The sequence below is a fragment of the Octodon degus genome, unplaced genomic scaffold (genome assembly GCF_000260255.1).
Source record: "Octodon degus isolate 3935 unplaced genomic scaffold, OctDeg1.0 scaffold00018, whole genome shotgun sequence".
Taxonomy (NCBI): Eukaryota; Metazoa; Chordata; class Mammalia; order Rodentia; family Octodontidae; genus Octodon; species Octodon degus.
The window spans coordinates 23,771,479-23,789,768 of NW_004524594.1; the positions used below are offsets into that span (position 1 = coordinate 23,771,479).

The 18,290-nt window shown below is 37.4% G+C and overlaps 1 protein-coding gene and 1 pseudogene across 2 annotated transcripts in view; one reads left to right on the forward strand and one right to left on the reverse strand.

Annotated features, from left to right (window-relative positions):
* LOC101577241 (T-cell surface glycoprotein YE1/48-like) overlaps positions 1–6,751 on the reverse strand; it is a gene marked incomplete at its 3' end in the record, with an annotated part of 14,490 nt that extends 7,739 nt beyond the window's left edge. Inside the window, exons 1-5 of the mRNA XM_023710598.1 lie at positions 6,637–6,751; positions 5,509–5,598; positions 4,103–4,300; positions 2,216–2,358; positions 489–595 (exon numbers count right to left, since the gene is read on the reverse strand). Coding sequence (XP_023566366.1) covers positions 489–595; positions 2,216–2,358; positions 4,103–4,300; positions 5,509–5,598; positions 6,637–6,751 — 653 coding nt within the window. The remainder of the gene's footprint in view (positions 1–488; positions 596–2,215; positions 2,359–4,102; positions 4,301–5,508; positions 5,599–6,636) is intronic.
* A 6,074-nt stretch (positions 6,752–12,825) lies between these two features.
* Positions 12,826–13,377, forward strand: LOC101575519 (annotated as a pseudogene). The gene has a single exon (XR_002820266.1). The product of XR_002820266.1 is annotated as a vesicle-associated membrane protein 4 pseudogene (transcript).
* Positions 13,378–18,290: the final 4,913 nt, after the last annotated feature.

Here is an 18,290-nt window from a genome sequence, read left to right on the forward strand (position 1 = left end):
AGCAAAAAAAAAAAAAAAAAAAAAAAAAAAAAAAAACTCCTTCTCAAGAGTTTTATAGCAGATTAGAATTAAGTGTAAATCTAATGGTTTATATAACACTGTTTCAAAATGGAAAGTGTTGTACATGTTTTCCTTATATATGTATACATGTCCTTCTATATTGTAAGCAATGTATAAACATATACATATATGTTAGTTATACAAAGCACAGCATAAATCAAGGCAGCCAATCACTCCCTATCACCTTAAAATGTATATTTGCTTTATTCTGTGCTCCTAGCATTATGCTTTTGTAATGACTAATACCTGTAGGACACTCCTCTTCCTTTTGAACTACACTTTCTCAAACACCTTCGCTATCTGTTCCTGTTCTAATGTCCTCCACTTGAAAACAGGACTAGTATGAGAAGCAGAAGAGATGCTCTGCAAACCCAGCCCTCCCGGCGCCCCCGCTGATGTCCGACCCTGAGCGCGCTCCGGAAACTCACACTCCAGGAGACGAGCTGCTCCCCGTCCATTTCCATCTCCCTTCCCGTGTATCGAAAGTCAGCCCAATCCAGTACTGATACGGATGAAGCAGGGGTCGGAGGAAGTCCTGTAAATGAAGCGAAATAGATCACGGAGCAAACGCTCACCTGTGCGGTGCGGTGAACAGGAAGAAGCCAGGCGGAGGGGCCAGCTGCTCCCGCGGCCAGAGCGCTGCTCCTCTCCCAACCCTCGCTCCCCTCCGATCCTGTATTCGCATTTCCGAAGTAATTTTCCATGAGTACAATATTTATTGATTTTAAAATGGGTCATAAATTATTAAATGTTCAGAAAACTGTAAAATCTAACTATTGTACAATTGGAGATTTGTTAAGTAATTCCGGACACTTTATGTCACTAAGCAAATTTATGGTCCAGTGTACTGAGGGATACAGAAAAATGATCATCACAAAATCTTAGGTGAGAGAAGTCATCTTCAAAAAATCTGCTAAAATAAAATGGATAGGTGAAAATGTGAATTAAAGGTTTTCCTAAGACAAAGCATTTCTGTAGGTTAGTAGTTAGGGAGAGGGGGAGGTATTTAAAAGTATTTACCACATTTAAAATGTAGTACCAAAAATAAAATGAAATGCAGTACTTCATAGTGACATAGCACATAATGTCTGATTAAATGAGAAAATATGGTTTAAATTAAAGGCTTATCTTTATATTTTACTTTATCAAACAAAAATTATTTCATGATTTGATATGAATTCTTTTACAATTTTAAACTTGTATCAAGTTTACATACAAATGATAAACAGATGTTTCAGAAAAATAAAAGGTTTTCTTATCTACAAAAAATAGCAGTTTCAGGCTAACCTCTTAATTTCTCAATGAAAACACATGTTGGGTATGTGGATGATTTTCCTTCATGACAGTGAAAATGAAATTTTCACCACTGTAACAATGACAGTGTACTTTCACTTTTTATAATTATCTTTGAAGATATATACCTCTATATATTAGAATATGGATCAAATAAACATCGTCTTTTATTATATTTTTTTCAATGAAAATCACCATGGGACTAATTGGCAACATTTTTGAAACATTTATAATCATCATTATCATCCATATTGTTTTCAGACAGACCCAGAGAGGCTCACTAATTCACCTAAGGTCGTCCAGCTAGCGTACAATAAAGATGGGTGTTATCCCTAGGCAGTCTTGTGCCTGGGCTCCTAGTGATAACTCCTAGATTACAGAGTCTCCTGGCTTTTGGTTGCCACTCTGTAGGGATAAATAACTACTGGCTCCAGTTTACCAAAGGGCTCAGTTTTATCCAGGGAAATGCATACTTCTTTGTGAGAACTGTAGTGCAGATACCTTAGAATGAGAGCTGGCTACAAAGAGTCCTTAGCAATAACAGTCATTGTAGGGTGCTGGGGAGATGGCTCAGTAGAACAAGCGCTTGCCTGGCAAGTGCAAGAGCCCGAGTTCAGTCCCTGGTTCCACCAAAAAAAAAAGAAAAAACAGTCATTGTATCACATCACAGGGATTGAGCACTCACTGAATGGCAGGACCATGTGCTTTTCAGCAGGCAGGCATCCCTGGGAGACTCCTAACTTACAATTTTGGCCCACAAAACAGACATAACACAAAGCTTAGCTGAAGGTCTCTTATCTTAGGCCCCAGGCTGAGAGACAATGTCCAAGAGAACAAAAGTGAACATAAGAGTCTACATTACCTGTTCATCTTTGTCATCTATCTGCAAAAGGGACAATCCGTGACTTTGACAAGTCTGCTTACATTTTTCCCAGGTTTTATTGTCCATAATGAAATAGTAACATTTCACTCCATAGCAGGTCCAGTGCTTTTTACAAGCTTTGCCTACAACATATAAGAACCATTAAGTTTCTTGCTGTCTAGCATTTTTCAAATCAGGGTAATATATTTATCAGCCTTCTGTAGGTAAATAAAGATGCCATAGCTCCCAGCAATGACAGTATGAAGTTCATAAAGAGTCTCTTGTGTTCAGTGTAGCATTATTCATATAGGCAGGTATGGAAACAACCTCAGGATTTTTGATAGAAGAAAGGCCAAATAAAGTTTGTTCATGTATAAGGACTAGTATTCAACCTCTAAAAGGAAGTAAATTCTGCTATATGACAAGATGAATAGACCTGACAAGATTGTGCTCAGTCACACAAGACAGCCATAGCAAGAAAAAAATCTAATCCTTGTGATTCCACTTAAATGAAATATCTAAAGTAGTGAAACTCATAGAGATTAAAATGATGGTACCCCAAGTAGGTGAGAGAGGAGATAAGGAAATGTTGTTCAGTGTGTGAATTCTCAGTAGCACAACATGAATCAGTTCCAGAGATCTGCTGTGGACCATGGTGCCTACAGTTTACAATACTGTACTGTGCACTTAAAAATTTAAGAGGATTCATTCATGTTAAATGTTCTCACTGTACATGAGAAAATCTTTAAAGGTGACAGATAAGTCTGTTACCCTAATTTTCATGATGTTACATAGGTATATACATTTGTCCAAATTCACCAGACTGAATACATTAAATATGTGTATTTTATAGCTGAAATAATAGCTCAGTAAAGTTGTATTAAGTATTTATTAAGTTTTTTAAAATATATTCTGAAATTCTGTCTAAGTATATGAAGAATTTTTGAAATTTTTTTCTTTTCCTTCCATTTATTTTACAGTGCACCAAATTTTTAAATATTATTGATTCTTTGATAATGAAGATCATAAATTTCTATCATCATAAGAAAGTGAGATTAAACATGCAAAATTTCTTTGGAAAACTATATCTTCAAAACATAATTTGGTAGCCATTGATTAATGAGATCAATCCAAGGTCACCAGGTCATGATGGAAAACAAAAGTTTACTGTGCAAAATTTAATATGTTATCTCTCAGCTGTTTTTAATGTTATTATCACATAGAGACACAGGAACATTAACACTGCAAGTACTCTTGCAGACGTTCTGCAGGGAGACATATCTCTATCTATATCTATATATCTATTTATCTAGCTATATATCTGTATCTATGGCTACCTATATATTTACAAGTAGACCAAATATCTAAACCCAAAGCAGAATGAAAACACAGATGCACACACGCACACACACACACACACACACACACACATATACACACACATGTAATTTGTTTTATTAACATAGAAGCTCTGGCCCCTGTATGTATATATCATTAAATATATCATTACATATATTTGTAATGATAGGCTCCATATTTCCTGCCAATAAGATAGAACTCTTTAATTTTTCTCACAGGAATAGAAAGATCCAAAATTTTCAGGGGAAGTTGCAAACTATTTCACCCTCTGGGAGCAGGACGGATGCAAGAGTGGCCACTGAGGTTAGGGAATTGTAGGGCTTTACTTCTCCCAACATGGCTTTGAAGCCCCAGTCCCCACACTTGAAATAATCAGATTCAGATATTCAGATCATATCCATAAGGAACAAATTAAAAGCTTAGCACTAAACCCATAGATGAACCAGTAGTCTGAGCCTGCTTGTTAGAGTTCAAAGCTTCTGTCCTAGAAGAAATAATGCAGGTTTTTACTAAGCATTTCTACCATACCTGTAATTTGCAAAGGTTTTGCAAAGGTTTTCTCTTTCTCATGACATCTGTTTATTGTCTGATTCATTTTATTTTTAAGAATATCATACTCTAAAGTTGTATTTGTCAGCAGTTCCTTTAAAGCACTGTCATTTTGTGCAAGATGCGCTTGCCTGAGGTCTTCTAGAAGTTTCTCCTTTTCATTTTTGTCCTGAAAAACTAAAGTTAATAACATAAATGATACAAAAATACTCATAAATGTAAGGGCCTGAGTTCAATCCCCGGTTCCACCAAAAAAACAAACAAAAAAAAAATACTCATAATGAGTAAATACTGAAATGTAAAACGAAATAGAAAGTCTCAGCTTGACAACCAACTTGCATTGTTACTTTAATTAGTAATTTGACATTTAGAAAGTAACACCTCTGTAAACTGACGAAAGAAATGGAAACATCAAATTTCTCAGTGTTAGCAACTTAAATGCAAAATAAATAAATAAAACATCTGAGTAAAATTATAATACCTTACCTCTTAGTTCATTTTAACAGCGTATCATTTGCAAAAAGAACAAAGTAAAAATCAGTCAACACACCAATCACATCTTATGAGGAAAATAATCTAGACTCAGAATCATGAAAAGATGGAATAATTATGATTAAAACAGATGGAGCATCCACAGGAGAGAAGAGAGTAAGAGCCAGATATCTAATTTGATCAGAAGCTAGCATACCAGTGATTTTCTCTAAAGAGGTGAGGGAATTTAAATAAAAGAAAAAACTTAAATACAAAATCAGGGCTGAGGAGATAGCTCGGTACTCAAAGTGCCTGCCTGGCATGCAAAGACCCAGGTTTGAGCCCCAGCACCATGTGCCTTGCTGGCCCCACACTGAGCAGGCCACTAAAACTGCGTGTGGTGGCACAGGCAGTGTAATCCCAGCATTGGGGAGGCTGAGACACGAGGATCACTATGAGTCTGAGCTGTGTAGTGAGACCCTGAAATAAATAAATAAATATCACTTTGCATTCATGTACAGATTCATTCTAAACCATTTCTTCTTTATACACTTGGGAGATAATCAAGAAAAAGCCATCACTTCTTGTGAACAGCTGTTTTTCCATGAACGTTCACCTCAGGTTCATAATGACCTAAACTCAGATGGCAGAGTATCACTAAGTTCTCTGTCAGATGGAACACGGCATGGATAAGATAAAACAAAACAGATCACCACAGCCTCAGACTCAATGGAATAGATGAATAAAAATTTTAAATGACACTGTGATTTATCCTGGGGAAAAACTAATAAAGCCCAGAGACATCTGGGAATTTCCCTGATGACAGACCAGAAATAATGGATGGAACCTGGCTAATATCTGCACTATTCACATCTAATGCTGTTAGAGGTAGGAAGATGTATTCAGCTACTCACCCTTTGTCACCAACCCCAAAACTGCCATCAAGAGAAGCAAGCAAATGATCCCAAGAATGGCCGCAATGAGATGCCAGGGGACTGAAAATCCTTTAGATAAAAATGGAAGAAAATAATGATCAGGGAAAGAGCCTGGCCTACTCCTAACTCTAACCAGGGACACCATGGAAACAAGGAGATATTTCATAAAATGATGTCAGACAAATTGATTTAAATTTATAATCTAGGAATTATAGCTTTAAAGTTTTAGATTTCTGGAGAACATACAACCATTGTCAAAATCCTCCCTCTCGGGCCATTTCTATATGATTTCAACAGCACCAAAGGCAATAGACACACACAAATTAGAGTATCCACACTGGCATGTGCGCCCCTCCATGTGATCACAAAACCAACCATAAAGAGAAAGGAAAACTGCACCAGTATTCTTGAGAAACTGGTAGTCAAGCATGGATATTCTGAAGCTGGAAATGTGAGAGGAGTTCATCCTTAAAGGAATCTCTAGAAATCCACATCATTTACTTTGTCATCAGTCCTACTTGTCTCTAGACAATGTTTTACTTATCCTTGTGCTTGTGAGACCCTTGTTATCTGAAAGTTGTATCTCTGCCTAACTCTAAATCAAAGAAATAGTTTACAATTTAGTCTAATTATGACAGTATTTGATGGGAGAATAGAAATAAAAAGAGATAGAAAAATTAGAATTTCTTTTCTGATTTAAATTTGTTTTGCTATTTCATTACAATTAAGATCTGGTAAATCTTTAAGACATCTGAAATATTTTTATCTGAATGTAAATACTGTTATATATATATATATATATATATATATATACATTTCTTTAAGACTTTATTTCTCTAGCAAATGCAGTATTTCCTCAGATTTTATTTTTAAAGGACTCACAAATTCTCCTTGACCATATTTGAATAAAAATGACCTCCCATTTTCTCAAATTAAAAGAAAGTATTCACCCCTCATTGTCACAGAAGACTGCTATTCTGCTACTCTGCCCCACTATGATTTTGCACTAGCAGCTGACAATGAGAGAGGAAAGATAAGACTTTTTCACCAAATATAAAGCCTTGGCAAGTCATAAGACAGGTCAGGTTAGAGGCTTACAACATATACCTTTGTCATCAGCTTTTCTAGGCCTGTCAGTTGTGTCAGGTCTTAGTCTATTCTGTGCTTCTGAGGAAGACTGAAGAAATCTCACAGTTGTATAAGTTACCTCCTCGTTGCTCATCTTTAGACTACAAAGAGAAACATGCTTTGCATTAAAACTTTGCCATGAGACAATTACTGTAGAAAAAAATTTAATTCAAAATGTCATCAAGTCAGGAACATCGTGGGACTTGATGTGGAATACATACATGTGTCGGTGGATGCATGTTTATTCACACCTTCAGTGCCTAACGCACGTAAACTGAGGCCAATTTGTATGAGAAATGAAATACCTTTCAACATTCTGTTCAAATCATTATACTGCTATTGGTCACTACCATGGTTATTAGAAAATATGAAAAAAAAAATTCTACTAACAGATTATTGTCCTATTGACCCAACCAATTTTGCTCAAAATGTTCAACATTTGTTTTAAAATGTTAGGCAAAATGGTGCCAAATCAAATCACTAAACACTATCAATTCAAATAACAACAGTTCGAAGCACTTTTTTTTAAAGAAAAAGTATTTTCAATTTTTAGAAACAGATACATTTTGACATGCATGAAATATAAAAAATATTCTTATATTCTTAACAACTGAGCATAACTCCACCTGTATTGGCCAAAGTGCACTCTCAACACTCACTGTGAAAGAAATGTCTGAGGGTTAATACTTCAGATTCATTACTCTGTACAAAATTGGGAAATAAAAATCTCTTGCATTGGATCCTAAATACCTATATTTTTAATCCCTAATGATTCCATGTACAGGAAAATTTTATAATCTTCTAGTACATTGTTGCCAGAGGAATCTGTGTGAAAATGAATTTGTCAATAGGCACCTACTTATTGTCCATAAAGGATACAATCTGTAATAGATATCAATATAGTAATAAATATTGAATTGTAAATACTTAAATTTTATTTTTTAAACATTAATCAGAATGAAAAGATAATATCCAACAGACAGAAACTGAAAAGCAAACTGCACATACAATTTTATTATTTTCTAATTATTTTAATTTTTTATTCATTTTAATGAGAAAAAAGATAAAATAGCAATGAAACAGTTTCAAATCAGGTTAGGAGGACAGTTACAATAATTAATACATTGCATATTGTTGTCTTCGTAGTATTCAGAGGAGAAGATGCAAACATAATATCTTGTCTAAACAGGATTTGGAAAAACTTTGATTCTCAGTGAACTAAGAGAAAGTTGCTGTAAAGCTATCCTAACTCTCTTATGTATACATATTTTTTTTCACAACAGAATGGTCTTTTATTTACACTTTTGTGAAGTTAGTGACACATGACACTAGAAATGCTTACACTTAGTTATTCACATTTCCCTAATTTCCTAAGAAAAAGAGGTCTTTTCTTTCATAGAACCCTTCAAGATGGATAACATGTAAATTATTAGACTCAAGTAAAAAATAATTTCTTCCTCCATCCTTCATTTTGACAACACAAAAAGATCATATTTTCCATAAATGTGAATTAAAATGTTTGTATCTTTCATAGCCAACATAGTTCTATTGCGATCAGTAAAAATATGCTTTCCTATCGACCTCATTCTCATGCCATTCAAAATGAAACACTATATACCTCCAGAATACGCAAAATAAGGTACTACAAGAATCTGGGGAAATAAAACAGGTCTTACCTGTATCTGAGCTACGCAGTGATACCGGTAAAAGACTGTGACCCTCACATAAGGAATCTATTGGCCTTTGCTGTCCAAGATCTCTTAGAGGCTGTAAGACAAAAGGCGGAAATGAATTACCTTTGAATGGTGTTCCAGCTCAAATTCTCTCCCCCTCCTCTTGAGAAAAGTGAAAAGAGGAAACTGTGTGATTTAAAAGCTATGCTGACAAGAAAGGAAAGATGGTCATGGGTTATATATTCCACAGTCTAAGTTACACAGCCACTTGGTTCTCTGCAAAAACAACTTTAAGAAGTAACTGATTTGTCTAAGGACACATTAGTGTTACTTTAACCAAGTTTAAAATCAGGCGTGACTGCTGGGAATGTAGCTCAGTGTTAGGACACTTTGCCTAGAATGAATACACAAGGCTGAGTTTGAGCCCAATTTACTTAAAAAAAAAACAAAACAAAGTAAGATTTGGTTGAATACACACAGCCTTGGATTGAGAGGGATTTGGTTTTCAAGAAAGTTTTTGCTGCAAAGTATGAATTGTGAAATCTGAAGACATGGTTGAAATATCAGTAGGTCCCTTGCGTGGTTTCAGGCAGGTCTCCTAATTCCCTAAGCCCTGGATTCACCTCAGTAAAGGATAGAACCATTGGCCCCCCAAGGCCACTATGTGGATTTGCCAAGTAATGGGCTTAACTATGACCTGGCATATACAGTAAGTCCTCACTGAATATAAAAATTATTATTTGAAGTCCAAGATGCAATTCCTTCCTAGTCATAAAAATTTGAACAAATCCTTCTGAATCTCCAACCTCAGTTCTTCCCATGTTCAACAAGGGTATCACCCATTTCACTGTCACAAGGGAATTGAATGCAATTAACAGTACAGATAGGACTACAGGTAGGACTCCTTACAAATATTTTAATTTTTTTTTTATTTTCCTTTCCTAAATTTCTACAAAGTAGAAGCATAGGATTGCAGCCCAGAAATCCCAATGCAACTACTATGGCTTGAAAATGATTTGTCTCATCAAAATTTGTGTTGAAATTTGGAACCCAAACTAGCCACATCAGCATGTGAGCCCAAATGTGAGGTGTTTGAGTCACAGGGAATGAGGCCTCATGAATGAATTAATGCTTTTCTCCTGAGGGAATTCTCCACCTCACAGGACAGTGCACTATGTTCTGTCCCTCACACACACGTCTAGTCGTCCCTCCACTTTCTGCCATGAGTTAAAGCAAAACAAGGCTCTCATTGGCAGTGACTCTCAGATCCTGAACATGCCAGCCTCCAAAGTCATGAGCTCTACAGTATAAAACTCTAATAAATAATCAGTCTCAGATGTTCTGTTACAGCAACACAACTGAACTAAGGCATACAGAGCTACATTTTTCTCTTCCACCATATTTTGGAGTGCAGGCGTTGAAACAGGGGATGATACATTAATACAATTTAGGAGCTGGGAAACAGATGGCAGGATACCACCGCTGCTTAGAAAAAATCTTTCATGCCATAAATCTGGGGATTTTTCTTTTCCTTGCCCCCTGGTAACAGTGGTAATGTTGAGGCTCTCCTGTTTTTATTTACAATCCTCTAGCCAGTGAGAGGATGGATAACCCATGGGGCATGGGCTAAACAAGTGCAGAGCATGCTTCTTTTTTAAACGTTTTACATGTTGTTTGTCAGCTCTAACATAACATAAAGTTCATCATATACCTCAGAGGTGGGATGCCCACCGATAGACTTGATGAACAAGGAGGATGAAGTGAGTAAAATTCAGTCAACACACTACTCACATCTCCTGAGGAAAAAAAATCTAGATTCAGAATCATGAAAAGATGGCACCATTATGATTAAGGGAGATGGAACATTCATGGGGAAAACAGAGTAAGAGACAAATACCTAATTTGATCAGAGACTAGCGTATCAGTAATTTTCTCTAAAGATGTGAGGGAATTTAAATAAAATAGAAAACTTAAATGCAAAATCATTTTACATTCATGTAAGAAAAATGGATTTAAATATCTGAGTTTTTAGGGCCAGAGAGATAGCTCAGCAGCACAAGTGCTGCCTGCCAAGTACAATGTCCTGAGTTTGATTCTCAGTACCTAAATAAATAAATTTTTAAAATCTGATTTTTTGGGCTGAGGAGAGCTTGGCAGACCAAGCGTCTGCCTGGCAAGTGCAAGAACCTGGGTTCGATCCCCGGCACCACATATCGTGCTGGCCCCAGAACCCCGGGCACACCATGCCAGCCACAAAGACCAGGTGTGCATCACACTGGGGAGGTTGAGACAGGGAGATCACTATGAGACCGAGCTGTGTAGTGAAACCCTGTACCAACTAAAATAAAAATCTGAGTTTTCATAGTTTTAGAAAGAGGCAGAATGATATTAGTTGGAACACCAAATCATGCAGCCGCTACCTCTAAGCTCTGACTTCTTTTTATTACTAATCTCTGCATTTCTGGAAAAGGCAAACTTCTCTTTGTCAGTGGGAAAACAGTATTAGAAGATAACTAACTTCAGATGAGATTGATTAAAACTCCTAACTTGCCTCTGATTAAAGCAGCACACATCAGAAGGCCAAAACTTTATCACAAGCAGTTAATAAAACAGAAAGATACAAAATTGAAGTGTTCTGAATGTTCTTCAGCTTTGTTTTCCAAATTCATTTTTGTGCAAAACACATACATGCACATACACATGAACATGAATACATAGTTTTCATTTATTTTCCGCAGCCTTGAGAAACCACACATTCTACCAGTTCTTTTCTAGTGGCATGGTTAGCTAGAGATTGCACACAGCCGGTCACACCCTCCAGCCTTCCAGTCACACTTCAAACCTCAGTGGCTTTATCATGTCACAGCAGCATGCTGCTCTTCCTGTCCCTGGCTACAGTGAAGATAGCCAAATAACCATTAGTTGGGGGCTTGGAGGGCAAATCACTTCATTAGGAGGGGTAACCACTCCTGGCCAGGTTCCCACTTCCTTATTTTTCCTAATACCTAACTTTCACACCAGCGAAAGACACGAAATTTCAAGCTCTAATACTGAAAAATGAAAACACCCTAGTTTCACATTTGCTGTTTCTCTATTTACCCCACTTGTCCTTTTTTAAAAAAAGATATTCTAATGCTCTAGATTTAAAATACTCTTGTCCCAAATGAGGCTTCAATAATAAAATGAGGGCACCTCAGAACTAAATCAAAATAGCTAAAAAGGACTTCAGATGGCTGCCTGAATTCTGCCCCACTAAGGAGTAAAATGTTGAAAAAAATAGTTAAACATTCACCTATAATTAATATTTTGTAGACCGGCTGTGTGGTGTACCCCGTCATCCCAGCACTGGGAGGGTGGAAACAGGACATTCACTACAAGTCCAAGCTATGTAGTGAGACCCTGTACCACATACAAAAATATAAATAAATAAATTTTAAAAAATACTTTGTATTCTTAACTCAGTGTTCTCCCCAGCATCACTCAGTTTACAGAACTGGGATGAGGTAGATATACTGTGAGCAGTGTTTATTTGGAGTGCCTGAACAGGCAGGCTCTGAGCTCAGCAGGGGTAAAAGCATTCCTTTATCGCAGTGTATATTTTAGTTGTGGGAGTGCACCATTCTACTTTATTAGCCGTTAATGTTGCAATCCATTAATGCTAGAGGTCAGTGTAGAATAGACAGCACAAGCTATATTCACAGGTCTCACTATTGAAACAAGACAAAACAGTCCAACAATAGGATGGTGTAGGTAAGCAGACGCCGCCCTTTATCCTCACAATCCCTGCCCACTCACTTAACTGTGAGAGGCATGGGCACAGAACATGGAAAGACCAAATGCACAGATTCTGAAAAAAAAATGTATACACTTCTGGAAAAGAAAAAGTCTGATGTCTTTTCAACAGACAGTGTTGCCCTCATAATGGTGACCCTAGAGCATGCCATACGTCACAGAAAACCTACCACACTATCAGCCTTAGAGAAGATACAGAAAATGCATGTGCAGCAGTCTCAAGGGCCAAGGTTACCAGAGCAGAAGTTCGTGGTACTAATAAATCTCTGGATGCTAATGGCCATCACTTTGAACACCTCTTGTAATTGTAAAAGCCAAAGGTAACTTGTATGAATATCACAATGTCTCAATAAATTTAGCATTTAAATATTTATGTTTTTCTTCTCTGATGTGTGTATACATTGGGGGTCCATATACGTAAGCAGAGAATAGCAGTTTAGTCAGTCATGGTGATTCTCACAATCATCCTGGCATTGCACAGCCAGCTCTGGTCAATCAAAGCTCAAGTGTCTGAGTCTATACACGAGAAAATAGAATCACAGCTGCACATCAAAACACACACCCTAGTCCATGTCTAACTTTACAACCATGTGGTGTATGTGCCTATGCAAAGATTAGTGGTGGATGAGCGGGGGCGCAGCTCCGGCGCAGCAGCCGTCGCTGGGTGCGCGCCCGCAGTCTCCCACTCTTCTGTCTTCCTCGGTCCCCGCTTCTACCCCCGGCCGCCCACCAGCCGCACATTGCCCGAGAGAGCTGCCGGGAGCTCCCCGGAGCCTCAGGTGGTGAATACTCTACTGGAAAATAAAAAAGTACTCCAAAAATAAAAAATATGCCTCCCAAATTTAAGCGCCACCTAAATGATGATGATGTCACTGGTTCTGTGAAAAGTGAAAGGAGAAATCTTTTGGAAGATGATTCAGATGAAGAAGAGGACTTTTTTCTAAGGGGACCATCTGGACCAAGATTTGGACCTAGAAATGATAAAATCAAGCATTTTCAGAATCAAGTGGATGAAGTTATTGATGTCATGCAAGAAAATATCACAAAAGTAATTGAAAGAGGGGAGAGACTAGGCGAACTACAGGACAAGTCAGAAAGCTTATCGGATAATGCAGCTGCTTTTAGCAACAGATCCAAACAGCTACGAAGGCAAGTGTGGTGGCACAGATGCAAAATAAGAGCCATCATGGCTTTGGTTGCTGCTGTCCTTTTGCTAGTGGTCATCATTCTTATAGTTATGAAATACCGTACTTGATCTGATGGTGGAGCTCCTCATTAAACAAGATCTGAGACGTTATTATTAATAATAGACGGCTGCATAATTTAAATGAAACCTATGTATATAACTTTCAAAACTTCTTTTTCAAGAAACTAAGAGGCAAGTATCACTTCAAACTGGAGCATTGAGAAAGTCCAATTATTTTCTTCCCTTCCGATAAAATGTACTTTGAATAATTGTATAAAGCAAAGATAACTATTTTGCTGTATTCCAAGGATCTAATTTGAAACTAGATGCTTGCCAGTTCATTATTTGTGTGTACAGTCAAACACTGAATGACAATGTTTCATACTAATATTTTTAGTGGCGTAAGTTCTTGCATCATTGCATCAAGTGGGGGTCAGGCTAGGAGTCCAAAAGCATATGGAGAGAACCAAATCATTATGCTAATGAAGATCCAGAACCATTCCACCGTGCTGCAAGGATGTCGTTCTTTTTGTAATATGATTGCTTTGTAAGCAGCTTCCACATGTTTATGGGTGTGACAAAAGCTAAATGTTTCTGCCTTTGATTATAACTAAAAACATTCCAATAAACCTATTTTTCACTGTAAAAAAAAAAAGATTAGTGGTAAATATTTCCACAGCAATAAAATGACCACTGCAGACTAAATTATGTGTTTAATAATAATCTGAAGGCAGCAAGGACAAAGCAAAGCTACCAACAAAACTGCAACTCACTGGCCACACAGAAACGATGGTGGACAGGGAATGGTGACACATGATACCAACGCCTCGTCTTTGAATTTTTAAATATTAACATTTTAAAAGAGGAGGAAAGATTTGTAGGTATTGGGTGTGTGGCTTACCATCCTAGGAAAAAGTGGAAAGGCGGATGTGATGCAAGAGCACCAGGAAAAGCACAAGTGCAAGAGGCTCCATTAAGGGAGGAGCAAAAGGAACATGGATTGACTGATCTGAGTGTAAGAAAAAACTATTTCACCTAGAACTAGTGCCATATAAAATTCACTTTCCAGTGACCATTACCTATCAGTCAAGTGACAGCTCAAGCAACATTTAAAAATCAAACATAAAAATATTAAAAAATGTATGTATCCTAAGGATCTATTCTCCAATCTTCACCTAAATATATGAGGTTTGCAGCGATCCCTCTAGTAGGAATTTTCCCAGAGGAACTGAAAACATATCATAGTGATATATGTGTACCTGTGTTTATAGTAGCACAATTTGTGATAGCCAAATCTTGGAAACAACCAAAATGCCCATCACCTGAGGAATGGATGAAAAAGGTGTGGTATTTTTAAACAATGGAGTATTACTCAGCTATAAAGAATGATAAACTTGAAGCTTTATATTGAAGTGGATGACACTTGAAGATATACTCATAAGTGAAATGAACCAGACACACATGTATAAATATCATAGAGTCTCCCTAGTATGAGAAGTCAAAAGAAGAAATAAAAATAGAAAGGTATAACACAATTAAAAGGAAAGCGAGAACTTGAGGATTAAAAAAAACGAAGAGAGGGCAAGGAGAAAAGTTAGGAAACATGACAGGGGCAAAGCCATACATCTATATGTACAAGATGATTAAGGCAATGATCCTGAGAATCTTCAGCAAGTTTTGAAACTAGCAGTTAATTGATTGGATTCTCACCCTAACTATATATGCTGATACCTGGGAACTAAGCAACTGCACTGAAGATAGCAAATTGTAATACTAAGGCCATGCTTGGAATGCCTGTCATTCTGGTCTTCTAAGTATGTACTACTTCTCATGTCATATCAACTACTGCTGTACTATCTCTCGAGTAAATGTTTAAAAAAAAAAGGGTAATAAATGAAAACAAGAAACAAGAAAAAAATATAGGACTGTCCTGCTACAATGCTGCATTATGGTTAGATTTCTAAATTTCTGTGTAAAAATATGCAATTGTTTATTCCTATTTTTTTTCTTCACATTCTGTAGGGATTTAAAGTTTAACATATCAATACTTGATGGAAAATACCCGTTCCATGTTATGTGTATGATGTCTGATATTCAGACATAGTGAGGTTAAGCCCAAATGCATATGTTGTAGGGTAATAATAAGCTTCTCTTCTGGAGGGTTAACAACTTAAGTTTGCAGACCCAAAATTAGAGATAAAGAAGGGCTACAAAGACCACCAACATTTTGACCTAGCCATTCAAGGTCATTGAGGACTCAGGACATAAGAGAACCTGTACTGTACCATCCTATAATTCAGTGATGTCCCAAATTTTCTTCTTTTTTTTTTTTTTAATTTTAGGGAAGGGTCTACAGCATGTTCAGGGTCTCACTACTAGATCCAACTCGTAGTGATCTGCCTGTTTACAGCCTCCCAAGAGCTGGGATTATAGGCATACGCCACCACGCCCAGTCTCAATTGCCATCTCAGCGCGCCCCGGGGGTAGGGCCAGCATGGCAGGCCCAGGGATCGAACTTCTGGTCCCTATGCCTACTTGCAAGGGCTTTCATCCACTGAGTTATTTGGCTGACGCCCCAAATTTTCTGATCAAGGAGATTGTGGGGCAACAGAGGAAGGTGATCAACATCATAGTGTGCCTAACGAGAGTCACATGGAAAGAAAACATTCTCTCAGGCTTTCACAGAGAGCACATTGGCCGAGCAATGGCCGTGACTCATCCACATGGCTGACACTGACAAAGGATCTACACACTGCAGTACAGGATTTCAGGATAAATCCTGAGGGGATTTGACTGATCTTGGCAGATATAAAAGTTACATTTCTTGTTGTATAGGTCTTGCTTTATCTTGGTCTTAACCATGCAGCAGAAAAGTATAAAAACAAGGTATAAAAAGTAAAGCTATATTAATATGCTGAGCTGTAAAAGGCTCAAGTCAACAACTTCTGACATTGTCAGTCCTACAGATAACCCACTACTATTATGGGCTACTGGACTATATTGGATTATTTTGCTGAATTCACACACCTACAATATTTAAATGGCAAGGGAATACCCATCTTTGACAAAATTAACAAAAAAAGGGGATATAAATGAAGGACCATTTTGTATCTGTATATACAAAATAGGATAGATATATAGCTACTTTCTCTTGATTCAATGAGAAGAAAGATTTGTACTAATAGTGTTTGGACAGGATATCATGTCTGGATCTTGTACTATGAATAACTACTACAAAGACAATATGCAATATATTAATTATTGTAACTGTCCTATTAACCTGTTTTAAAACTGTCTCATTGCTATTTGTTTCTCTTTTTTTTTTTTTTCAGAACCGGGGATTGAACTCAGCCCTTGTGCTTGCCAGGGAAGCGCTTATTCCACTGAGCCATCTCCCCGGCCCCAACTATTTGTTTCTCAATAAAATTAATGAAAAATAAAATAAAGCAAATCTTAATGATAGGGAAATAGATAAGGTTTGAATAATTCCAGCAGAGGCAGGAGGATCACTATGAACTTGTAGCCCAACCTGGGCTACTTAATGAGTTCAAGGCTAGCCTGAGCCACAGACTCTTATGTAAAATAATTAAAATGCAGATATAAAATAAATAATAAATATGAAAAGTCTTAGTATAGTGAGGAAAAATAAATAAATGAGCTTGGGGAAATAGCTCAGTGGCATAAGAACTTTCCTGGCAAGTACAAGAGCCCAAGTTTGATCCCCAGTACCAAAAAAGTCAATACTAGAAGAAAATGGAGCAGTTAGTAAATTAAAATTTTTTAAATCTAAGGATTGTCCTGCACAATGATGTGAACAGCTGAATGGCTGTATGTCTTCAGAGCGGCACCAAGGGCTACCAAAGGCAAACAGGCTACCCAGCCAGGCTTTAGATCAGGTGAGCCCAACCCACTGGCCTGCACAGCTAGGCACGCAGCCCCACAGGATTGTACACTTTTAAGTGTGGTGTGATTCTCAGAGCTCTCCCATAACTGAACTGCAAGGTGCTCAAGCAGACTGCACAACTGACTACGGACTGCTACAGACAGGGCTCAGTGCAGTGCTAACTCCACCTCTAGCACCCCACAAATGCAGTCCATCAGAACCGCATGTATCAGATTTACTCGCCTGACTTGTCCAATAAAATACTGTGACTGAGTTTTCAACTTACTATGAAAAAGTAAAATTTAACATTTATGAGCACTGTAAAAACCAAGAACTGCAATTTTAATTATACTGAGGCTAAAACATTTGATTCATAAAAACAAGGGTAAAATCCCAATTATTTTATAATGTCCTTTTAAATGTCATAATAAAAAACATCTTAAAAATTTTATTACGAGGGCCAACAAGAAAACTGAGTGGACTAAGTGCCTGCTTAGGCAAGGGCAGGGACCAGGGTTTGACCCCCGGCACCACATGCCTCACCGGCCCCAGCCCCAGGCGCACTGAGCTGGCCATCAAGACCAGGCATAGTGCTGCAGGCCTGTAACGCTAGCACTGCAGAGGCTGAAAACAGGAAAATCACGATGAGTCTGAGCTGCAGTGAGACCCTGTACCAAATACATTTTAAAAAATAAAGTTTTATTACATATATACTGTTCTATGTCCTGTTCCATGTCCTTTTATGGGACTAAAGACAATTCCTCTTCACTCAATGAGGCAAAAACTCACATTCTAGAGTTATTCTATCCGACAGGTATGGTCAGGAGACTGATTAGCTTCCTAAAGGTCATCAGAAAACAGCAGAAGAAAAAAGTTTATCAGTACCAATTAAGTAAACAAAAAAAAGGATAGGGATGTAGTTCAGTAACATAGCACCCAAGTGCAATTCCCAATACTAAAAAAAATAATAATCAACAAGTTACATTCTGCCTTATTAGCAGCATGTGAGTATTTTCTGTATAATTATTTCAACTATTCTTTATCTTTCAAATTTTCTGTTAAGAAAAAAATTTTAGTAACATAATCAATAGCCCCAGCT